Source organism: Anolis sagrei, chromosome 3 (assembly GCF_037176765.1).
Source record: "Anolis sagrei isolate rAnoSag1 chromosome 3, rAnoSag1.mat, whole genome shotgun sequence".
Classification (NCBI taxonomy): Eukaryota; Metazoa; Chordata; class Lepidosauria; order Squamata; family Dactyloidae; genus Anolis; species Anolis sagrei.
Genome location: NC_090023.1, coordinates 169,356 through 193,988, shown reverse-complemented (window position 1 = coordinate 193,988; position 24,633 = coordinate 169,356). Strand labels below are relative to the sequence as shown.

General features: G+C 48.4%; 2 protein-coding genes across 3 annotated transcripts in view; both read right to left on the bottom strand.

Moving 5' to 3' along the window:
* Positions 1-23,877, bottom strand: part of LOC132772379 (zinc finger protein 135-like) — a 54,507-nt gene extending 30,630 nt beyond the window's left edge. The window contains exons 1-3 of one of the 2 annotated variants that reach the window (XM_067466353.1): positions 10,464-10,497; positions 5,488-5,725; positions 502-3,748 (exon numbers count right to left, since the gene is read on the bottom strand). In XM_067466353.1, coding sequence (XP_067322454.1) covers positions 1,636-3,456 — 1,821 coding nt within the window. In that variant the 5' untranslated portion in view covers positions 3,457-3,748; positions 5,488-5,725; positions 10,464-10,497 and the 3' untranslated portion in view covers positions 502-1,635. Of the gene's footprint in view, positions 1-501; positions 3,749-5,487; positions 5,726-10,463; positions 10,498-23,812 lie in introns of those variants that run through there. The other variant, XM_067466355.1, reaches the window with a different exon arrangement.
* On the bottom strand, positions 22,115-23,814 carry LOC137096684 (zinc finger protein 709-like). The gene has a single exon (XM_067466360.1). The coding sequence runs from the start codon at positions 23,723-23,725 to the stop codon at positions 22,190-22,192; it is 1,536 nt and encodes a 511-aa protein (XP_067322461.1). The 5' UTR covers positions 23,726-23,814; the 3' UTR covers positions 22,115-22,189.
* Positions 23,878-24,633: the final 756 nt, after the last annotated feature.

Sequence of the window (24,633 nt, the reverse complement as noted above, 5' to 3'; positions counted from 1 at the left end):
TGAAAAAAATGTTTCGAATCTAATTTACTCCTCACACTATTCCTGAATGGCTCAATATTGGATCGTAAGCTAATTTAAATACGAATTAATAACAAATTACGAAATTAACGAACGAAACCGCCCAAGCCTACTGTCCGCACCTGTGTCGGGGAGGTTCTGCTTTGTTGTTCCTAAGCTAAGTCCATGATTAATCAGTCATATCGAAGGGACAATCTCTCATGTCCCCCTTGTTGTCCTCCACCACAGTTCATGCTCAATCCATCGTGGCAAGGGAACCACCCAAGTGCTATCCTCCTTTGACTGTGTAAAGAATGAACGTGTGAATGCATGAAGAAGACCAGAAGAAACAGCCCTGAAGAATCAGCATGGAGTTTGCGCAAAGCGTGATACGGCTTAGACTTGGCAGACGAAGCGAGGAAGCAGTAAGGCGTAGCTGAGTAACAATGGCCAATGAGGTGCGCAGCAAGGCGTGTAAGGAGTGTGCAGGAGGTACACCATAAGTCATATAGTCCGGAATATTTATTATTCATTTAAAACATGTATATTCCACTCTTCTCACCCCGATTCAGGGGACTCGGGGCAGAGCACAGCATATCATTATCATCATCATCATCATCATCATCATCATCATCACTTTATTTCTTAATTAGTCGCTCTCCACCAAGGTGCTCCGAGCGACTTACAATTTAAAATAGCATTTACGCAATATAAAAACATTCAATATAAAAACATTCAACATATTACACAGCAAACATTCAATGCCGGGACACAAATTCTTATATACATACATAAACATTAAAAACATTTATCAAAATATTAAAATACACCATTAAAACCGTCCTAGCCATCCACATCAAGTCTAATTGGCCTGGTAATCTTTCCTATTGCTGCTTTATTGCCCTGTCCCGAAAGTTTGGTCTCACAACTATCCTTCTGAAGGAGAGGAAGGAGGGGGCCGACATGATCTCACCAGGAAGGGAGTTCTATAGCCAGGGGAGCAATCACCGAGAAGGCCCTGTCTCTTGTCCCCATCAATCGTGCAGGGCTTTCCTGGAGGATCTTAGTCTTCGGGATGGTTCATAGGGGGAGATGTGTTCAGACAGGTAATTTGGGCCGGGGCCATTTAGGGCTTTATAGGCCAAAGCCAGCACTTTGAATTGTGCCTGGTAGCAAACTGGCAGGCAGTGGAGCTGGCGTAACATGGGAGTTGTGTATTCTTTTAGCCCAAACACTTATATTCACTAAAAAGTCATTCTAAATCACTGTAGAATGTAATTTTTTCCAATTCAGACACTTATTCTCACATGCCTTGTTCTTTTCCTGCAAGGCAAGCGGGTTATTTTATTATCATTATGTTTATTTATATCCCACTTTTTCTCTCCATACGGTGTCTCAATGCAGGTGACAAATTAAAAGCATTGCAATACAACCTCAAATATACAAACAGTACTAAACACCTCTGAGGATGCTTGCCATAGATGCAGGCGAAACGTCAGGAGAAATGCCTCTAGAACATGGCCCTATAGCCCAAAAACCCCCCCACAAGAACCTAGTACTAAACATCATTAATATTAAAACAACTTTGGTTAAATACGTAAAAGCATATGAAGTATATAAAATCAGAGCAGGGTTGGATTAGATGGCCCATGTGGTCTCTTCCAACCCTATTATTCTATGATTGTATGCTATGTCTTTATAAGGTCTCTCCCCAGTGTGAGTCCTTTGATGTGAACGTAGACCTCCACTCTGAGTGAAGCTCTGTCCACACTCGAGGCATGTATAGGGCTTCTCCCCAGTGTGAGTCCTTTCATGTGAACACAGACTTGAACGATGAGTGAAGCTCTTTCCACACTCCAGGCATGTATAGGGCTTCTCCCCAGTGTGAGTCCTTTGATGAGTACGTAGACCTGAACTATGAGTGAAACTGTGTCCACATTCCAGGCATTTATAGGGTTTCTCCCCAGTGTGAGTCCTTTGATGAGAACGTAGGCTTCCATTCTCTGAGAAGCTCTTTCCACACTCCAGGCATGTATAGGGCTTCTCCCCAGTGTGAGTCCTTTGATGTGAATGTAGATGTCTACTTTCAGTGAAGCTGTTCCCACACTCCAGGCATTTAAAGGGTTTCTCCCCAGTGTGAATCCTTTGATGTTTACGTAGATCTGAACTACAAGTGAAGCTGTTCCCGCACTCCAAGCATTCATAGGGTTTCTCCCCAGTGTGAGTCCTTTGATGAGCATGTAGGCTTCCACTCTCCGTGAAGCTCTTTCCACACTCCAGGCATGTATAGGGTTTCTCCCCAGTGTGTGTCCTTTGATGTGAACGGAGACCTGAACTATTAGTGAAACATTTTCCGCACTCCAGGCATGTATAGGGTTTCTCCCCAGTGTGTGTCCTTTGATGTTTACGTAGATCTGAATTACGAGAGAAGCTGTTTCCACACTCCAAGCATTCATAGGGTTTCTCTCCAGTGTGAATCTTTTGATGTGAATGTAAACCTGAGCTCTTAGTGAAGCTGTGTCCACAGTCCAGGCATGTAAAGGGTTTCTCTCTAGTGTGAGTCCTTTGATGAGAACGTAGGCTTCCACTCTCCGTGAAGCTCTTTCCACACTCCGGGCATGTATAGGGTTTCTCCCCAGTGTGAATCCTTTGATGTTTACGTAGATTTCCCCCCTGGGTAAAGCTTTGTCCACACTGCAGACATTTATATGGTTTCTCCCCAGTGTGAGTCCTTTGATGTTTACGTAGACCTGAACTATGAGTGAAGCTCTGTCCACACTCCAGGCATTTATACGGTTTCTCTTCCGTGTGAGTCCTTTGATGTGAATATAGGCCTGAATGATGAGTGAAGCTTTGTCCACATTCCAGGCACGTATAGGGCTTCTCCCCAGTGTGAGTCCTCTGATGAGAACGTAGGCTTCCATTCTCTGTGAAGCTCTTTCCGCACTCCAGGCATGTATAGGGCTTCTCCCCAGTGTGAATCCTTTGATGTTTATGTAGATCTGAACTACGAGTGAATCTGTTCCCACATACCAAGCATTCATAGGGTTTCTCCCCCGTGTGAGTCATTTGATGTCTCTGTAGATGAGAATTCTGAGTGAAGCTCACTCCACACTCCGGGCATTCATAGGGTTTCTCTCCAGTGTGAGTCCTTTGATGTGAGCGTAGATTTCCCCTCTGAGTGAAACTCTGTCCACACTCCAGGCATGTATAGGGTTTCTCCCCAGTGTGAGTCCTTAGATGTGAACACAAACTTGAACTACTAGCCAAGGTCTTTCCACACACCGGGCATGTATAGGGTTTCCCCCCTGTGTGAGTCCTTTGTTGTTTATGTATATCTGAACTATGAGTGAAGCTGTCCCCACACTCCAACCATTCATAGGGCTTCTCCCCAGTGTGAGTTCCTTCATGTTGCTGCAGATGATCCCTTGAGTAAAACTCTTGCCACACTCCAAACATTGAGATGCTTTTTCCTTCACACCAATACTGATATGGGTGTTCAATTGCAATACAGATAGTTAACTCTTTGAATGCAATATTCCTGCTTCTTGGCAGAATGGGGTTGGACTGGATGGCCCAGGAGGTCTCTTCCAACTCTTTGATTCTATGATTCTTCTTTTTTTTTCCCCTTTCTTATCTGCAAGTGAGGTCAAGAATTCAGCAAGATCACCACCGTGAGAAGATTACTTCTTTCTATCTTATTGGTTTCCTTACTGCATCCAAGAGGTGGCTTCACAGAATCCCAATCCCCCTGGTCAAGAAAGAAGCAAAAGAAGAAGGATGAAAGCCAGAAACGCTCTTTCCCTCCAAGATTTTCCCCCTTCCCTTCCCTTCATGGGTCATGTTGAAAATGGAAACACCAAGAAATGCAGACGTCACAGCTTAAGCACACACGCAGGCACCAGCAACGGGAACCAACGATTCTTTAAACAGAAGGGAATTCACCCAGAAAGAAAGAAGGAGGGAGTGAGTGAGGGAGGGAGAAAAGACAAAATGATAGAAGGAAAAAGGGGGAACTTCTAATTTTGGAGCATCCCATTGATTTCGTTGGGTCGAACACAAATGTGGCTAAAGGAACAGAAGGCAGGCAGGCAGGCAGGAAGGGTCCCTTGCAATATTAAAGGGCCTCATTCACTGGATAATGGGTTCCCCTAAATTACCAGGATGCGCTACGTGCCGAGGGCCACCAAGATTCCTGGCCGGCCTCCCTTCCCACAATGGGTCCCAGGTCTGCTATTATTATTATTATTATTAAACTTTATTTGTACCCCGCTAGCATCTCCCGGAGGATTCGATGCGGCTTACAACAGGCCGAGGCCGCAACAACACAACACAACAATATAAACAAGCAAATCAAACAATTAAAACAAATTAAAGCAAAAATAAACAACAAGCAAAATACATTAGAACACAGTAAAACTGGGCCGGGCCAGAAAGTGGGTACAAGGATTAAAAGTGCTGATTAGACAGGAGGTGTGTAAAGGGTTTCTAGGGCAGTACGATGTGCAATGTGCAGCAATCATTGGTTCTGGTAAAGTGCTTGTGGGGCTCGGTAATGGAGATTTCCTAATCTGGGAAGGTGCATCGGAAAAGCCAGGTTTTTAAGTTCTTTCTGAAAATAGCCAATGAAGGGGCCTCTCTAAGGTCTTTGGGGAGGGTGTTCCAGAGTTGGGGGGCCACTACGGAGAAGGCCCTGCTCTGCGTCCCCACCAAACGCACTTGTGATGCTGGTGGGATCACGAGTAGGGCCTCCCCAGATGACCGAAGAGACCGCGTGGGTTCGTAGACGGAAATGCGGTCACGCAGGTAGGCTGGTCCCAAACCGTTCAGGGCTTTGTAGGTAAGCACCTGCACCTTGAATTGGGCTCGGAATATGAACGGCAGCCAGTGGAGTCCCTTAAACAGGAGCATCCCAGTGAGATGCCTGCTGCTGCCACTTCATTTTCAGTCTTTTCCTAAAGGAATCCCGCGGCTACCCAAGACCCTGCCTCTCACGCAGCTAATGCAAAACCACACTGAGGCTTGTTTGGGGCATTCACGTCGTGAGTCTCTGCTGACCCAAGTCCCCTCTGGGCCACTCCTTCCCTTGGCTCGGCCCAAGGTGGGATGCAGAGACAAGCCCAGCTCCACCCAGAATGCCTTGTTCCTGCCCACCTCCTCCCCCTTTGCCCACCTCCCCCTTTCCCTCCTTGTCCTTTCTCCAGGGGAAGATCTTCAGCGGCTGAAGGAGAGATTTCATACAGGGTCCGAGGAATGTCTTTGCCGTGACCAGCGGCAAATTTGGAGATCTACTCTGAGCAATCCCCCCATAGAAACCACCTTTAAAATGCTTAACTAAACATAGGCAAAACAGGCTGAAAAGGGGGAAGCAGATCAGCCAATGTCCGTTCCCCCCCCCCCCCCCCCCGGTGCATTAAATAGAAACACGAGCCCAGAAGGAAATCCTAAGAAAGCGGAAGGCTGTGGCAAAACCAAGTATTCTCTGAATACCTTTTGAGAAGATGCCTTCGGGCTTCCGGTTTCCGCACAGCAACAGGCAAAAAGGTGAAAGGCTTCTTCTGGAGTCGTTAGCATGATTTGTGTGTCTCGAGAGAGCAGAATTAATCTGGCTAAACATAAATGAATCCCAAAAAAAGTGCAGATCTTTGCAAACTCTGAAAACAGCAGGGTGGCAACTGGAAAAGTTGTAAGTCTGTGGGAAAGTTTCTGCGGTGGTTGTGTTTTGTCGCTGAGGAGGAGACAGAAGATGAAACACAGACACACACACACACAATCAAGCAACTGTTTTCCAGTTGAACTGTCAACAAACACCTTCCCTTTAAGACCCCCCCCCCCCCCCGAGACCCTCGGGGACTCAGATTTATATAAGAAAACTTCTTCTGGATGAATTTCAAAAGGAAACTATAGTGTCATGAAAATATCACTGCAGATTTGACAAATATGAATTTAATATGATGTGTGGGAATGGATGGATGAATGGAGCGAATAATATTGGAAGCAGCAGTATAATATTAAGGCCTGCAATGACTAAACTCCCTGCTTGCTAGACTTGCTAATGAGATCTGAAAAGTAATCTCTGATAAGAACGGGACAGTGATAAAGGAAATGTTTGCAACCTTCCTTATGTTAAGAAGGAAGTCAACCCAAGCCTTGTGTTTGTCAACACCAATCAAGAAGAATGAACATCTGGCCAGGAAACTGAGATGGAGCCAGGATGGAAGACGTCTGTCATTGATTTACAACTTTGGAACTACATCCGCAGAATATTCCTATAAAAGACTCAGTCGAATAATGCTCAAAGGGTGACCGACCTGAGGAGTCTGGTTCACCCGCCATGCTCTGCTCCACGGGAAGGAGAGAGATGGTGTATTCAGATAGTGGCAGATCTGCACGGGAGCCGCCTGGTCACTTTGGAGCTTTTTTCTCAAGGGAAGAAGAGGAAGAAGGAGGGTGCTTTTGGAGTCTTGGATTTTGTGCAGGGAGTCAGGTTCTGCTGTATGGAAAACACAGATCTGGTCCTTGGCACTGTTCTTAGGGAAAGAAGTTTTGGCATTTCGGCATTTTGAAGTTTTGGCGTTATGGAAGTTATGGAACTATGCGTTGGCAGGCTGCAGGAAAGCAGGGTCTGGCCTAAGAGGTGCTTTGCCACGGAGGGAGAAAAGGATATGGTAATATTTGGATGCATGTGGATGAATGTGTGAACATGTGTGTGAATGCTGAGTGAAAATGTAATTCCCCTTTGTTTGTTTGTTAACCAATGTAACTGTGAATCCAATGTAGTTGCATAGAATCTGTATGTCTGTCTGTCCAATGTCATTCTTTATTGCAAACTTCAGCGCTGCCTCCAGAAAATCCTGCAAATCTCCTGGGAAGACAAGCGGACAAACGTCAGTGTGCTGGAAGAAGCAAAGACCACCAGCATTGAAGCGATGGTCCTCCATCATTAACTCCGCTGGACCAGCCATGTTGTCCGGATGCCTGACCACCGTCTCCCAAAGCAGTTGACCTACTCCGAACTCAAGAACGGAAAACGGAATGTTGGAGGGCAGGAAAAGAGATTGAAAGATGGGCTCAAAGCCAACCTTAAAAACTCTGGCATAGACACTGAGAACTGGGAAGCCCTGGCCCTTGACCGCTCCAGCTGGAGGTCAGCTGTGACCAGCAGTGCTGCAGAATTTGAGGAGGCACGAGTGGAGGGTGAAAGAGAGAAACGTGCCAGGAGGAAGGCGCGTCAAGCCAACCCCGGCCGAGACCGCCTTCCACCTGGAAACCAATGCCCTCCTCACTGCGGAAGAAGATGCAGAGCAAAAATAGGGCTCCACAGCCACATACGGACCCACAGGAAGACAATCATCCTCGGAAAGTGAGGGATCGCCTAAGTAAGTAAGTAAGTAACTAGTCTCCTGTAACAGCGACTGAGATCTCTATTAAGTAACAGATCCGAATACAGATCGGAAGCATAGAGTTGTTGTTGTTGTTGCTGTGTGTGTACAAGTCATACAGAGAAATGAATGAAATGCGCCTTCTGTCTCTCTTTCCGGAGGAACGTCCTTGGGACACAACGTCCTTTATGGAAGGAGATGGAGCCCTTCCTTCCTTCCACAGTCAGGAATGTATGTATGGTTGCTTGTTTTATGATGTTGACACCGCTTTGCTGCTTTGTGAGGCCTGTGCACATTCAGAAGAAGATCTACAAGCCACTCTAAACACCTTTGCAGAAGCATACACGAAGCTCGGCCTGTCATTGAACATTGAAAAAACCAAGGTGCTTTTCCAGCAGTCACCAGCCAATCCCTCTCCAATGCCAGATATACAGCTTAATGGTGTAACATTAGAAAATGTGGACCATTTCCGCTCCCTTGGCAGTCACCTCTCCACCAAAGTCAACATCGACACCGAGATACAACACCGCCTGAGCTCTGCAAGTGCAGCATTTTTCTGAATGAAGCAGAGAGTGTTTGAGGACCGGGACATCCGTAGGGTGCTTGTTTATAAAGCTATTGGCCTCCCAACCCTGCTCTACGCCTGCGAGACGTGGACTGTCTATAGATGTCACATGCAGCTCCTGGAACGATTCCATCAGTGCTGCCTCCGGAAAATCCTGCAAATCTCTTGGGAAGACAAGCGGACAAACGTCAGTGTGCTGGAAGAAGCAAAGACCACCAGCATTGAAGCGATGGTCCTCCGCCACCAACTCCACTGGACCGGCCATGTTGTCCGGATGCCCGACCACCGTCTCCCAAAGCAGTTGCTCTACTCCGAACTCAAGAACAGAAAACGGAACGTTGGAGGACAGGAAAAGAGATTGAAAGATGGGCTCAAAGCCAACCTTAAAAACTCTGGCATAGACACTGAGAACTGGGAAGCCCTGGCCCTTGACCGCTCCAGCTGGAGGTCAGCTGTGACCAGCAGTGCTGCAGAATTCGAGGAGGCACGAATGGAGGGTGAAAGAGAGAAACACGCCAGGAGGAAGGCGCATCAAGCCAACCCCGACCGGGACCGCCTTCCACCTGGAAACCAATGCCTTCACTGTGGGAGAAGATGCTGAGCAAGAATAGGGCTCCACAGCCACCTACGAACCCACAAGGAAACCCATCATGGAAGACCATCTTACTCGTCCAACGAGGGATCGCCTAAGTAAAGTAAGAGGCTGCGCTTGTGGGGAGAAGGGCGGGATAGAAATATATGAAATAAATGATTAATAATAAACAATAAATTTGTTTTGTAGGCATCGAATTGTGCTGTTTGTAAAATGCCCTGAGTCGCCTTCGGGCTGAGAAAGGCGGGATATAAATATGGTTCATAAATAAATAAATGAATAATAATAATAAATAAATAATAATAATAAATCCACAAGAAGGATATGGACAATTTCAACACAAAACCATGAAAAGGAACAAAATCTGGCGACCAGTATCACTAGGTTCTTGTGGGTTTTTTCGGGCTATATGGCCATGTTCTAGAGGCATTTTCCCCTGACGTTTTGCCTCCATCTATGGCAAGCATCCTCAGAGGTAGTGAAATGCAAAGATACAGAATTTGGGGACAATGCCTGGCTCGAGAGCAGGACGTGTGAAAAAGATCTTGGAGTCCTCGTGGAGAGGAAGGGGAACATGAGCCAACAATGTGATGTGGCGGCAAAAAAAGCCAATGCAATTTTGGCCTGCATCAAGAGGAGCATAGTGTCTAGATCTAAGGAAGTAATGCTACCCCTCTATTCTACCTTGGTTAGACCACATCTGGAATATTGTGTCCAATTCTGGGCACCACAATTCAAGAGAGATATTGACTCTAAGCTGGAATGTGTCCAGAGGAGAGCGACTAAAATGATCAAGGGTCTGGAGAACAAGCCCTATGAGGAGCGGCTTAGGGAACTGGAATGTGTCCAGAGGAGAGCGACTAAAATGATAAAAGGTCTGGAGAACAAGCCCTATGAGGAGCGGCTTAGGGAACTGGGCATGTTTAGCCTGAAGAAGAGAAGGTTGAGAGGAGATATGATAGCCATGTATAAATATGTGAGAGGAAGCCACAGGGAGGAGGAGGGAGCAAGCTTGTTTTCTGCTTCCTTGGAGACTAGGACGCAATGGAACAATGGCTTCAAACTACAAGAGAGGAGATTCCATCTGAACATGAGGAAGAACTTCCTGACTGTGAGAGCCGTTCAGCAGTGGAACTCTCTGCCCCGGGGTGTGGTGGAGGCTCCTTCTTTGGAAGCTTTTAAGCAGAGGCTGGATGGCCATCTGTCAGGGGTGATTTGAATGCAATATTCCTGCTTCTTGGCAGAAGGGGGTTGGACTGGAGGATGGCCCAGGAGGGGGTCTCTTACAACTCTTTGATTCTATGATTTGGAACTAGGACAATGGGTTTATATATCTGTGGAAAGACCAGGGTGGGACAAAGGACTCTTGTCTGCTGGAGCTAGGTGTGAATGTTTCAGCTGACCACCTTCATTAGCATTTGAAGGCCTGGCTGAGCCTGGGAGAATCTTTTGTTGAGAGGTATTAAGATGTACTAAAATTATAACAGGGCAACACTCCAAAAAAGGGGAACTCCAGGCAAGAAACAACTAGGGACAGCTAATCACCTCCCAACAAAGGATGCCTGCAGGCAGTAAGAAGCCAGACCTTGAAAACTGCAAGGCCATTCAATGCTAATCAAGGTGGCCAAGAGCAACATTGACACGTGCCTCCAGCAGACCAGAATCCGTTCTTTCTCCCACCCTGGACATCAGGCCTGGGACAACTTGGGCCCCGCCCCCGGTGTTTGGGACTTCAACTCCCAGAATGCCTCACGGCCTCAGGCCGTGAGGCATTCTGGGAGTTGAAGTCCCAAACACCGGGGGGTGGGGCCAAAGCTGGCTCTCTCCTCAAGGCCACCGCGGCGGCCTCTTTCTCGGCCCCGAGGGGACACCCCACCCCTCAGGCCTCCTACCTCCTCCTCCTCCTCCTTCCTTCCTCTTCGCTCACCTCAGCCGCGCCCGCCCGTCTCCGTCTCGACAAAATGGCGAAGGGGCGGAGTCAGAGTGACGTCACTCCCCCTTCCCTCCGGAATGCCTCCGCGCTCCTGATTGGTCGCCCGCCTCTGCGGTACTGATTGGCTTGTTGCCGGTTGGCGTTCTCGGCCCCGCCCCGCCCCTCCGCCGGGCTCATTTGCATGCTTAAAGGGGACGCGTCCAATTCATAGAACCCTAAAGGAGTCGGGTGAGGCCCCCCCAGTCCAGCCCCATTCGTGGGCCAAGCGGGTGGGCGTCGTCCCCTCCGGCCTTTCACGCCCAGGAATCAGAACTCAGGGAGAGGCCGGGACGAATCCTCTACTGGGAGGTGTTAGCTGGCCCCGATTGTTTCCTGTCTGGAATTCCCGTTTTTAGTAACTCAAGCCTCAGTGTAGAATCATAGAAGAGTTGGAAGAGACCAACTCCTGGGCTACCATCCAGTCCAACCCCATTCTGCCAAGAAGCAGGAATAGTGCATTCAAATCACCCCTGGCAGATTTATTTATTTATTTATTTATTTACTGTCCTTGTATACCGCAGTTTCTCAGCCTAACTGGCGACTCAACGCGGTTTACAACCAAATATACAGTGCACAGTATACAATTAAAACCATAAAAAACATATACACAATATTACACGTAAATCACAATCCAATACATCTCCTAACTAAAATCCTGGTCCGATTTCATCATCCATATTACCAATCCGTAATCAACACATTCATTGCACCGAATTAACCAAATGCCTGCTTGAACATCCAAGTTTTTAGTCTTCTTCGGAATACCATCAGCGAGGAGGCTGATCTTACCTCCATGGGGAGGGCGTTCCAGAGCCGAGGGGCCACTACAGAAAAGGCCCTGTCTCTCGTCCCCGCCAGCCGCACTTGTGAAGCTGGTGGGATAGAGAGCAGGGACTCTCCAGAAGATCTTAGGGTCCTGGTGGGCTGATAGGCCGAGATACGTTCGGATAGATATGTTGGGCCAGAACCGTTTAGGGCTTTAAAGGCCAATGCCAGCACTTTGAATTGAGCCCGGAAGCAAATCGGCAGCCAGTGGAGCTGGTGCAGCAGAGGAGTTGTATGCTCCCTGCACTCCGCTCCAGTTAGTATCATGGCTGCCAAACGCTGGACTAATTGGAGCTTCCGAGCCGTCTTCAAAGGCAACCCCACGTAGAGAGCGTTGCAGTAGTCTAAACGGGATGTAACCAGAGCGTGGAAGCAGATGGCCATCCAGCCTCTGCTTCAAAGCCTCCAAAGGAGCCTCCACCACACTCCTCAAGGGGCAGAGAGTTCCACTGCTGAACATAGAATCATAGAATCCTAGAAGAGTTGGAAGAGACACCTCCTGGGCCATCCTCCAGTCCAACCCCATTCTGCCAAGAAGCAGGAATAGTGCATTCCAATCACCCCTGACAGATGGCCATCCAGCCTCTGTTTAAAAGCCTCCAAAGAAGGAGCCTCCACCACACCCCTCAAGGGGCAGAGAGTTCCACTGATGAACACCTCTCATAAGGTGTCTGCTCACTGGGTCATAGAATTCTAGAATCAAAGAGTGGGAAGAGACCTCCTGGGCCATCCTCCAGTCCAACCCCATTCTGCCAAGAAGCAGGAATATTGCATTCAAATCACCCCTGACAGATGGCCATCCAGCCTCTGTTTAAAAGCTTCCAAAGAAGGAGCCTCCACCACACTCCGGGGCAGAGAGTTCCGCTGCTGAACGGCTCTCTCAGTCAGGAAGTTCTTCCTCATGTTCAGATGGAGTCTCCTCTGTTGTAGTTTGAAGCCATTGTTCCATTGCGTCCTAGTCTCCAGGGAAGCAGAAAACAAGCTTGCTCCCTCCTCCTCCTCCCTGTGGCTTCCTCTCACATATTTATTCATGGCCCTCATCATATCTCCTCTCAGCCTTCTCTTCTTCAGGCTAAACATGCCCAGCTCCTTTAGCCGCTCCTCATAGGGCTTGTTCTCCAGACCTTTTATCATTTTAGTCGCCCTCCTCTGGACACATTCCAGCTTAGAGTCAATATCTCTCTTGAATTGTGGTGCCCAGAATTGGACACAATATTCCAGGTAAAGTGGTCTAACCAAAGCGGAATAGAGCATGGGGAGCATGACTTCCCTGGATCTAGGCACTAGGCTCCTATTGATGCCTGAGGCCAAAATCCCATTGGCTTTTTTTGCTGCCACATCACATTCCTGGCTCATGTTTACCTTCCTCCCCACGAGGACTCCAAGATCTTTTTCACACGTACTGCTCTCGAGCCAGGCCTCATCGTCCCCCATTCTGTCTCTTTGCATTTCATTTTTCCTGCCAAAGTGGAGTATCTTGCATTTGTCACTGTTGAACTTCATTTTGTTAGTTTTGGCCCATCATCTCTCTAACCTGTCCAGATCCCTTTGAATCCTGCTCCTGTCCTCTGGAGTCTTGGCTCTCCCTCCCAATCTGGTCCCGTCTGCAAACTTGATGATCCTGCCTTCTAGCCCTCCATCCAAGTCATTAATAAAGATGTTGAACAGGACTGGGCCCAGGACGGAACCCTGCTTGTGGCACTCCACTTGTCACTTCTTTCCAGGATGAAGAGGAGGAAGCCTTGGGGAGAATCACCCTCTGTGTTCGTCCACTTAACCAATTCCAGATCCACCTCACCGTAGTTTTGCCTCGCCCACATTGGACTCGTTTCCTTGCCAGAAGGTCATGGGGGACCTTGTCCAAGAAGGCCTTACTGAAATCCTTCTCCTCGCTCTCCCTCCTCCGCCCCCTCCCGCGCTTTCCCTCTTCTTGACCACTTCCTCAGGGCAAAGTGTCATAGAATCAAAGAGTTGGTAGAGACCTGATGGGCCATTGAGTGCAATATTCCTGCTTCTTGGCAGAATGGGGTTGGACTGGATGGCCCATGAGGTCTCTTCCAACTCTATAATTCTATGAACCTGAGACGTTGTGTTGGTGTATTCTTATGTTTATTCTTATGTCACAGGACTCCGATCCGTAATCAATTAGAAACCTTTACTGCTGGAAGTTCAGACACAAAGAAAGCCGGGACTGACCAGCAGCCGCTGGTCATCCCTTTTATACACTCCCCCACATTTGAAAACCCTATTCCCGCCAAGCTGTGATTCCCGCGCAGTGCTCCCACCAAATGCCGACTGCTTTCCCCCGAGGTCACCAGCTGCACCGTCCTTATCAGAGTCCTATGTCAGGACCCTGGTTTTTAGCGCCAAAGTCGAAGGCCTGGAAACCGGTTCCTGACACACACACATACACACAGGGGGACGCTCCGGGCCCCTTTCTTTCACCCCTGAGGCTCACCTGGTCAACTCCCATCATCACGAGAGACTCACTCCCGGAAAAGCAACCAGTGTGGGGCAAATGAGCTCCATGCGTGTCCTGGGTGGGGCCCTCCTGTGCTCTCCGGCTACAGGGTGGACTACAACTCCCAGTCTGGGCGGGCCACTCCCACCAAGGCCCCCCACTCCGTCCAGGTGAGGCCCAGGCCCGGCATGGGAGGGGTTCCCAGTGCCCTCTCATTGCAGGTGAACTACTAGACATCCCGGCAACTACAACTCACAAACGGCAAGGCCAATTCCCCCCCGAACCCACCAGGATGGAAATTTGGGCCTATCGGGTACGCGTGTCGAATTTGGTGCGGACCCGTCATTGTTGTTTACGTTCACAGGGCTCTCTGGGTGCAGGTGGACTACAATTCCTATCAAATCAAGGTCCTCCCCCCCCCCCCCAAACTCTCCCTTATATCTGTCTTAGGTCCTGGGGTTTCTGGGTGCAAAGGTGATCCAGACCCATCGTCTCTGGGGGCCACTCTCAGAGCCGTGCCTTGATGCAGGGTGAACTACAACTTCCATGCTGAGGAGTCAGTCCCCAAAACCCTCCAGAATGCTCACTTGCTGATCCATTCCTCTGTTGGCTGTGTGCTAGTCCTTCTCTTCCTTTCTGGTGTTGGTAAACTACAACTTCCAGAGTTCAAAAACAGTCCCCCAATTCCCACCAGTATTCAGTGTTGGCCATGTAGATAGTGTGCCAAGTTTGGTGCAGATCCAGAGTGCTCTTTGATTATAGGTGAACTATAAATCCCAGTAACTACAAATCCCAAGCTTTGTTCTCCCCAAACTCTGCCACTGTTCACATTTGGGTATCCTGAGTATGAGTACCAAGCTTGCTCCAGATCCATCGTAGCCTGAGTCCACAGTCCTCTCTGGATGGAGGTGAACTACAATGCCAAAACTCAAGGTCAATGCCTACTAAACCCTTCCAGTATTTTCTGCTGGTCATGGGAGTTCTGTGTACCAAGTTTGAGTCAATTCCATTGTTGGTGGAGTTCGGAAAGCTCTTGGATTGCAGGTTTACTATAAATCCCAGCAACTACGACTCCCAAAAGACAAAATCCATTTTTAAGGGATGGTCACTCCTCGAGTTAGTAGGTGCCTTGTGGCCAAATTTGGTGGCAATTTGTCCAGCGGATCTTGAGTTATGATGTCACTCAAAATGAACAGAACATTTATATATATAGATAGAACATCTTACATGGGGTTGGTTTTATTTATTTATTTATTTCTGTTACTTATACCCCGCCCTTCTCACCCCCGAGGGGGGACTCAGGGCGGCTTACACAGACGGCACAATTCGATGCCCTTATACAAATACATACAAATATAAAAAATATAAAAACAGTAATTAATAATTAACAGATTAAAAACATTAATATATAGCACCATAGCACAACAATAAGCAATCTCATGGTCAGTGTTCGCGTTCCATAGGTCCAATGGTTAAAAAGGTTCTTACAATATTTGCCTTTCATTATGGTCCTTCTTTTTAGCTGCCAGAGTTTCCGAAAGCCTGGTCCCACATCCAAGTTTTCAGCTGTTTCCTGAATGAGAGGAGGGAGGGCGCTGTTCTAATCTCCCCGGGGAGTGAGTTCCACAGGCGAGGGGCCACCACTGAGAAGGCCCTGCTCCTCGTCCCCGCCAGTCTCACCTGCGATAAAGGCGGGGTCGAGAGCAGGGCCCCCCCAGAGGATCTTAAACTCCGAGGTGGTGTGTAGAGGGAGATCCGTTCGGACAAGTACTCTGGGCCGGAGCCGTATAGGATTTTATAGGTTTCCCTCCGGTAAGCTAGTTGAACCGATTGATCATGTCACAAAAGGATGTAGATCTAAAAAGTGCATTACCAACATTGAAAGTTTGGAAAACTCTGTCTTAGAGAGTGTCTCTGGGGTCAGACACCACCGTTCTCCCAATGTGAATGCTGTGTCTATGTAGAGTTCAATTCTCCAAGAAGCTCTTTTCACACGCTATGGGTTTCTAGGGTTTCTCCCCAGGGTGAGATCATTGGTGTGAACCTAGACCTGTTCTGCGGCTGAAGCTCTGTCCACACTCCAGGCATGTCTAGGGTTTCTCCCCAACGTGAATCTTTTGAAGTGTATGTATACTTCCATTCTGAGTGAAGCTCTGTCCACTCTCTAGGCATTTATCAGGTTTCTCCCCAATGTGAGTCCTTTGATGTCTACATGTAGATTTCCAGTCCCACTGAAGCTCTGTCCACACTCCAGGCATGGATAGGGTTTCTCCCCTTTGTGAGTCCTTGGATGTGTGTGTAGATCTCCACTCAGGGCAAAGCTCTGCCCACACTTGGATGTGTGTGTAGATCTCCACTCAGGGCAAAGCTCTGCCCACACTCCAGGCATGCACAGGGTTTCTCCCCTTTGTGAGTCCTTGAATGTGTGTGTAGATCTCCACTCAGGGGAAAGCTCTGTCCACACTCCAGGCATGTACAGGCTACTTTATTTGTACTCCACTGCTGCTTTGGTACATGAGAAAGAACAACCATGGTGGCATTTTAGGTATTTTAATCGTTTTCTCAGGGTCTGTGTTTTAATTGTTAATTATGTTATCAGTATCATTATGTTTAATGTATTGTCGAAGGCCCCCAATCATGATGTTTATTTGATAATTAAGGTGCAGGTGCTCACCTACAAAGCCCTGAACGGTTTGGGACCAGCCTACCTGCGTGACCGCCTCTCCGTCTACGAACCCACGCATTCCCTTCGTTCATCTGGAGAGGCCCCGCTCGTGATCCCGCCTGCATCGCAAGCACGTTTGGTGGGGACGCGAGACAGGGCCTTTTCCGTGGTGGCCCCCCGACTCTGGAACACCCTCCCCAAAGATCTTAGACAGGCCACTACACTGGCAGTCTTCAGAAAGAACCTGAAGACCTGGCTGTTCCGATGTGCCTTCCCCGAATAGGAAATCTCCAATACCAAGTCCCAGAAGAACTTTAGTAGAAATTAAGATTGCCGCACACTGCACACTGCACTTGCCCTCTAATCCTTACACATCACCTGTCGCACCAGCACTTTTAATTCTGTACCCTTCACTCTGGCCCGGCCCAGTTTTATTGTGTTTTGGTGTATTGATTATTGCTTGTTGTTTTGTTGTTTAATATTGCTTTAATTGTTTTTAATTTGCTTTAGGTTGTGTATTGTTATGTTGTGTATTGAGTCCTTGGCCTTTGTAAGCTGCATCGAGTCCTTCGGGAGATTATTATTATTATTATTAAACTTTATTTGTACCCCGCTAGCATCTCCCAAAGGATTCGATGCGGCTTACAACAGGCCGAAGCCCACACAATACAACAATACAATACATAGCAAATAAAAACAGTTAAGCAGAAAACAAATACAGTAGCAATACGGCAAGACATTATTAAAACTGAGTCGGCCGGAGTAGGGGTACAGGGTTAAAAGTGCTGATGTGTTGGAGGGATATGGGATTATAATATAAATGCGGTGTGCAGTGTGCGGTGGTCTTGGAACTGACTAAAGTGCTTCTGGGATTTGGAACTGGGGTTTCTAGTCTGAGAAGGCACATTTGAACAGCCAGGTTTTCAGGTTCTTTCTGAAGACTGTCAGTGTAGGGGCTTGTCTGAGGTCTTTCGGGAGGGCGTTCCAGAGGCGGGGGCCCACCACGGAGAAGGCCGTCTCGCGTCCCCACCAAGTGCGCTTGTGACGCGGGCGGGATCACGAGCAGGGCCTCTCCAGATGACCGGAGTGAGCATGTGGGTTCGTAGGCAGCGATGTGGTCACGCAGGTAGGGTGGTCCCAAACCGTTCAGGGCTTTGTAGGTAAGCACCTGCACCTTAAATTGGGCTCGGAAAATAAACGGCAGCCAGTGGAGCTCCTTGAACAGGAGGGTTGACCTCTCTCTGTAATGGGCCCCAGTTAACATCCTGGCTGCTGCCCGTTGGACCAATTGGAATTTCCGAGCTGTTTTCAAGGGCAGCCCCACGTAGAGCGCATTGCAGTAATCCAGTCTAGAGGTGACTAAGGCATGGACCACCCCGGCCAGATCAGCCTTAGCGAGGTACGGACGCAGCTGGCGCACGAGTCTCAATTGTGCAAAAGCCCTCCCGGTCACCGCCGACGCCTGAGCCTCAAGTGTGAGCGATGAATCCAGGAGGACTCCCAAGCTACGGACCTGTGGCTTCAGGGGGAGTGTAACCCCGTCCAACACAGGTTGCCACCCTATACCCCGATCTGGTTTACGATCGACCAGGAGGACCTCTGTCTTGTCGGGATTGATCTTCAGCTTGTTTGTCCTCATCCAGATGGACACAGCGGCCAGGCACTCGTCTAGCACCCGAGAGGCCTCCTTGGAATTGGGTGGAAAAGAGTAGTAGAGTTGTGTGTCATCCGCGTAGAGATGGCACCCAACTCCAAAACTCCGGATGACCTCTCCCAGCGGTTTCATGTAGATGTTAAAGAGCATGGGAGAAAGAATAGAGCCTTGCGGGACCCCACAGGTCAAAGGCCAGGGATCCGAGCAGGCATCTCCCAGCTTCACCATCTGGGTTCGACCCTCCAAGAAGGACCGGAGCCACGATAGGACCGTGCCCCCGAGACCCATCCCAGAGAGGCGACCCAGAAGGATACCATGATCGATGGTATCGAAAGCCGCTGAGATGTCCAAGAGAACCAGCAGGGTCACACTCCCCCTGTCCAGTCCTCTACGGAGGTCATCCACCAAGGCGACCAAGGCTGTCTCGGTGCCGTGACCAGGCCTGAAACCTGACTGTGCCTGATCTAGGTAATTGATGTCATCAAGGAAACCCTGGAGCTGGAGGGCGACCACCCGCTCCAGCACCTTACCCAGAAAAGGGAGGTTGGAGATCGGCCTGTAATTGTTCAGCACCGTGGAGTCAAGGGAAGACTTCTTAAGGAGTGGACCAACCACAGCCTGTTTTAAGTTAGATGGAAAAATCCCTTGCTCCAACGATGCGTTAATGATCAACACAAACCAATCAACCAACCCCTCCTTGGCAGCTTTTATAAGCCAAGATGGGCAAGGGTCTAGGGCCGAAGTGGTCGCCCTCACAGCCCCCAGGACCTCCTCCACGGTCTCAGGAAGAACAAGCCGAAAAGAATCCCACAAAATTGGGCAAGCAGATGCCTCAGTCACCTCCTCTGGCACTGCGATGAAATTGGAGTCGAGCTCAAGACGTATCTGGGCAACTTTGCCTGCAAAATGGTGTGCGAAATCGCAACACCGAGCTGCCGGGTCGTCAGAGGTCTCCTCCACCACAGGCGGGTGAAGGAGCTCCCTGACAACCCGGTACAGCTCTGATGACCTATTTGCTGCAGACGCTATACGGGTAGTCGTGAAAGATTCTCTGGCCACCCGTATAGCCGCGGAGTATGCCTTAAGAGAGGCTCTAGCCCGTGCTTGATCAGACACGTCCCGAGATTTTCTCCATTTGCGCTCTAGCCCCCTTCTCGTGTGCTTCATCATTACCAACTCCCCAGTAAACCACGGAGACGGCCTGTCATGGCGCAGCGAGATGGGGCGTTCAGGAGCGATCGTATTTATCGCCCTGGACATCTCCTTGTTATAGAGATCGACCAAGGCGTCCACAGGATCGCCAGGCTCCATGGCAGGAAGAACCCCAAGATTCCTCAGGAATCCATCTGGATCCATCAGTCTCCTGGGGCGGACCATCTTAATTTGTCCTCCACCCCTGCGAAGGTTGGGGGTCGCAGCAAGTCTAAAACTGACCAGATAGTGATCAGACCATGACACTGGAAGGGTGTTTTGTTCTTCCACTCTGATCATTTCACTGTCCGCCACAAAAACTAGGTCAAGAGTATGTCCAGCCTGATGGGTGGGTCCTGCTATAATTTGTGACAGTCCCATGGTCGTCATGGCAGCCATAAAGTCCTGAGCTGCGCCAGACAAGGAGGTCTCAGCATGAATGTTAAAGTCTCCCAGCACCACCAAGCGCTGGGAGACCAGGGCCGAATTAGAGACCACTTCCGCTAGCTCAGACAGGGAACCTGCTGGGTCGCGGGGTGGGCGGTACACCAGCAGGAACCCCACACTGTCACGGTTCCCCACCCTCAGGAGGACACACTCAAACCCAGGTGCTTGCGGTACAGCGCATCTGGTCACAGCGATGGATTGCCGAAAGATCACTGCGACCCCTCCTCCCCGCCCCCCCTGTCTGGCCTGCTGATGCACCCCGAAGCCCGGTGGGCACAACTGAGTGAGATTTACTCCCCCCAACTCATCCAGCCAGGTCTCCGTGATGCATGCCAGATCCGCTCTCTCATCCAGGATCAAGTCCTGGATGGCGGAGGTCTTACTATTAACGGATCTGGCGTTAATCAGCAGGACCTTGAGACTGAGGGGACTGCCATGGTGCCTACCACTTCCTACCTTCTCCAGGGTCGCAAAAACTCTGTTGCGCTTCTCCTTGGGATGTTGGTGACCCACGAGTCTCCTCCCCCACACGACCTGGATGGCGCCCCCCCTCTGCCCCCCCCTACTTGGATGGAATCTGTGGCTAGTCAACTCTCAGAAGAGGTGAGGCTGGAGTATAATCTCCCCTGGGTGTTTGATAGGGATGTTTCCGATGATGGGGTGGACGGAGAGTCAGCGGGGGAGCTGAGTGGGCTAAATAGGGGAAGAGTCCTTGGGCGGGAGAGGGTGACTGATTGTGAAGGGACAACTGGGGCGGATGGGGTCTCGAATTGGTATAAACCAGGAGGGGGAGCCCTAATCGGAGAACTGTCTGTGGAATTCTCACGGGGGCCTGGTGGAACAGGGCGAGAAGGCACCCCGGTGCCAAAAAGGGGGCGAATGAAGGGGTCCACAACTACCCTTCTGATGGTAATGCCCCATTTCTTCAGACAGGATTGCATTGACATAAGCTCGCCAAGCCAGTGGTTGTCTTCTGGTGTTATTAGAAGGCGAGAGGATGCTAGCGGGGAGAGGATGCTAGCGGGGTACAAATAAAGTTAATAATAATAATACTAATCTTATTATACTAATCTTAAATCAAAATGTTTATTTATGTGTTTATTTCCTATTCTTCTATCCCGCCCTTCTCCCCCCCCCCCCCCCAGGGGGACTCAGGGCGGCCTCACATAGGCATCAACGATGCTTGCAATGTATACATCATAAAAATACAATTAAAACAGTAAAAACATTCTTAAAGACATCATACAAATCAGGCAATAAATTCATTTAACAATAATATTAGCGTGCCAGTAAAACCAAAAATCAAGCCAGGAAATTCAATGTTGCAAAATTGAATTTCAAAAAATACGATACAATAAAATAAAAACCGAAACGCAAACGACAACACAGTAAAATACAAAAACATATGAATATAATAAGCAATATATACGAAAAGCATAGGAGTACAAAGAACAAACACAAGGACAGTGAGCAGGCCGCATGTACAATAAAAGGATTGAAAACTCAGGGTGAGATCAAAGGAGCGGATTATTATTGGCAAGGGAGCGCTTGCTCAGAGAGAGAGAGAGAGACAGGCGGGGTTGGAAACGGGGGGGGGGGGGGGGCTCCAAGGACAAAAGCCTTGAGGGGAGCAATAGCATAAGGTTGTGTGGATACTCCCCAAAAGCGCATCGGAAGAGCCAGGTGTTGAGATCCTTCTTGAAGGTTCCTAAGGTGGGGGCTTTCCTAATCTCTCCAGGCAATGATTTCCAGAGTGGGGGGGGGGGGGGGGGCACGGAGAAGGCTCTCCCCCTATGGAAGTTTTGGGACTACACGTTGGCAGGCTGCGGGAAAGTGGGGTCTGACCTAACAAGGGCTTCTCCAAGGAGGGAGAAAAATGATGTGGTAACATTTGAATGCCTGAGGATGAATGGGTGTACATGTGGTGTGAATGTTGAGTGAAAATGTAATTCTCCAATGTAATTACAAATCCAGTGTAGTTGCACAGAATCTGCATGTCTGTATGTCCAATGTCATACTTTTGTCTAAATGTTTTTCTGTAATCTGATACACCCCCCCACACTGGAAATTGCAATACAAAGAACCTATGCTTCAAAGTTATTGAAAAGTCATTCACGACATTCTCCCCAGTAGTTAGTCATTGCAGGCCTTAATATTATACTGGCGTTTCCTTTGATGTGAACTTTGAGTGAAGCTCTGTCCCCACTCCAGGCATGTATTGTGTTTCTCTCCAGTGTGAGTTTTTTCGATGTGAAAATAGAGTTTCACTCCAAGCAAAACTCTTTCCACATTCCAGGCATTTATAGGGTTTCTCCCCAGTGTGAGTCCTTCCATGTGAACGCAGGTTTTCACTCCTAGCAAAACTCTTTCCACACTCCAGACATTTATAGGGTTTCTCCCCAGTGTGAATCCTTTGATGTCTATGAAGACTTCCACGCTCAGTGAAGCTCTTTCTCCCCAGTGTGAATGCTTTGATGTGAACGTAGACCTCCACTCTGAGTGAAACTCTTTCCACACTCTAGGCATTTATAGGGTTTCTCCCCAGTGTGAGTCCTTTCATGTGAACGCAGGTTTTCACTCCTACCAAAACTCTTTCCACACTCCAGACATTTATAGGGTTTCTCCCCAGTGTGAATCATTTGATGTTTACGTAGACTTCCACTGTCAGTGAAGCTCTTTCCACAATCTAGGCATGAATAGGGTTTCTCCCCAGTGTGAATCCTTTGATGTGAACGTAGACCTGAACTTTGAGTGAAGCTCTTTCCACAATCTAGGCATGTATAGGGTTTCTCCCCAGTGTGAGTCCTTTGATGTCTACGTAGGTTTCCATTCTCAGAGAAGCTCTGCCCACACTCCAGGCATGTATAGGACTTCTCCCCAGTGTGAGTCCTTTGATGTCTGCGTAGTCCTTGATTCTTAGTGAAGCTCTGTCCACACTCCAAGCATTTATAGGGTTTTTCCCCAGTGTGAGTCCTTTGATGTGAATGTAAACCTGAAATGCAGGTGAAGTTCTGTCCACACTCTAGGCATGTGTAGGGTTTCTCCCCAGTGTGAGTCCTTTGATGTCTACGTAGACTTCCAGACTCAGAGAAGCTCTGTCCACACTCCAAGCATTTATAGGGTTTTTCCCCAGTGTGAGTCCTTTGATGTGAACGTAAACCTGAAATGCAGGTGAAGTTCTGTCCACAGTCTAGGCATGTGTAGGGTTTCTCCCCAGTGTGAGTCATTTGATGTTTACGTAGATTTCCAGTCTCAGAGAAGCTCTTTCCGCACTCCAGGCATTTATAGGGTTGCTCTCCAGTGTGAGTCCTTTGATGTCTGCGTAGTCCTTGATTCTCAGTGAAGCTCTGTCCACACTCCAGGCATGAATAGGGTTTCTCCCCAGTGTGAGTCCTTTGATGTGAACGTAGACCTGAACTTTGAGTGAAGCTCTCTCCACACTCTAGGCATGTATAGGGTTTCTCCCCAGTGTGAGTCCTTTGATGTCTACGTAGGATTCCATTCTCAGAGAAGCTCTGCCCACACTCCAGGCATGTATAGGGCTTCTCCCCAGTGTGAGTCCTTTGATGTCTACGTAGACTTCCATTCACAATGAAGCTCTGTCCACACTCCAGGCATGTATACGGTTTCTCCCCAGTGTGAGTCCTTTGATGTCTATGTAGTCCTCGATTCTCAGTGAAGCTCTGTCCACACTCCAGGCATTTATAGGGTTTCTCCCCAGTGTGAGTGTTTTGATGTGAACGTAGGTTTTTGCTCCAAGCAAAACTCTTTCCACACTCCAGGCATTTGAAGGGCTTCTCCCCAGTGTGAGTCCTTTGATGTTTACGTAGATTTCCACTCTGAGCGAAGCTCTGTCCACACTCCAGGCATTTATAGGGTTTCTCCCCAGTGTGAGTCCTTTGATGTGAACGTAGACTTGACCTGTGGGTGAAGCTCTGTCCACAGGCTAAGCATGTATAGGGTTTCTCCGCCATATCAACAGGGTATTTTATTGCAATGCAGTTACTTGACTCTTTTTTTCTTTCTTATCTGTGGGGTGAAGAATTCTGCAAGATCATCACCTTGAGAGGATTTCTTCTTCTTCCTATATTATTGGTTTCTTTACTGCATCCAAGAGGTGGCTCCATAGAATCCCCATTTACCTGGTTAAGAAAGAAGCAAAAGATGATTATGATTATTATAATATTTATACCCTGCTTTATCTCCCCTCATGGATACTCAAAGCAGCAGAACATAAAACATCAGCAGACAACCTAAAATATAAAAATATGCAAACATTAAAACTGAGTGAAATATAAACGGTATTTTAAAACTCCCAGTTAACAGCCATTAAAACATTCTCAAGGTTAGAAACCACAACAACCCCTGAATTGATCTTATAATCTTTTATTTGAGAACACAATTTTATTTGAGAACACAAAAATGCTGGACCACTCTCACAACCAACATGTCATGCTACACAGAGAGGCCATTGAAATCCACAAACATGTGGACAATTTCAACAGAAAGGAAGAAACCATGAAAATGAACAAATTCTGGCTACCAGTATTAAAAAATTCTAAAATTGCAACAGCAAAAACAGCAGAGAGGAAACAGGCAGGAACATCTAATCACCTTTCAAGAAGAGTTTGCTCCAGGCACAGTCAGCCCATTGTATGCTCATCAAGGTGGTCAGTTGAAAGATTCACACCTAGCCCAACTTACAAAAGCCCTTTGTCTCACCCTGGTCATTCCACAGATATATAAACCCCTTTTTCCTATTTCCAAGAGACCTCACTACCTCTGAGGATGCTTGCCATAGATGCAGGCAAAACATCAGGAGAAATGCCTCTAGAACATGGCCGTATAGCCCGAAAAAACCCACAAGAACTGAGTGATTCCA

What these genes read in the sequence shown, in the direction of transcription:
- LOC137096684 (XM_067466360.1), bottom strand. Translation starts at nt 23,725, where the DNA reads ATGGCGGAGAAACCCTATACATGCTTAGCCTGTGGACAGAGCTTCACC.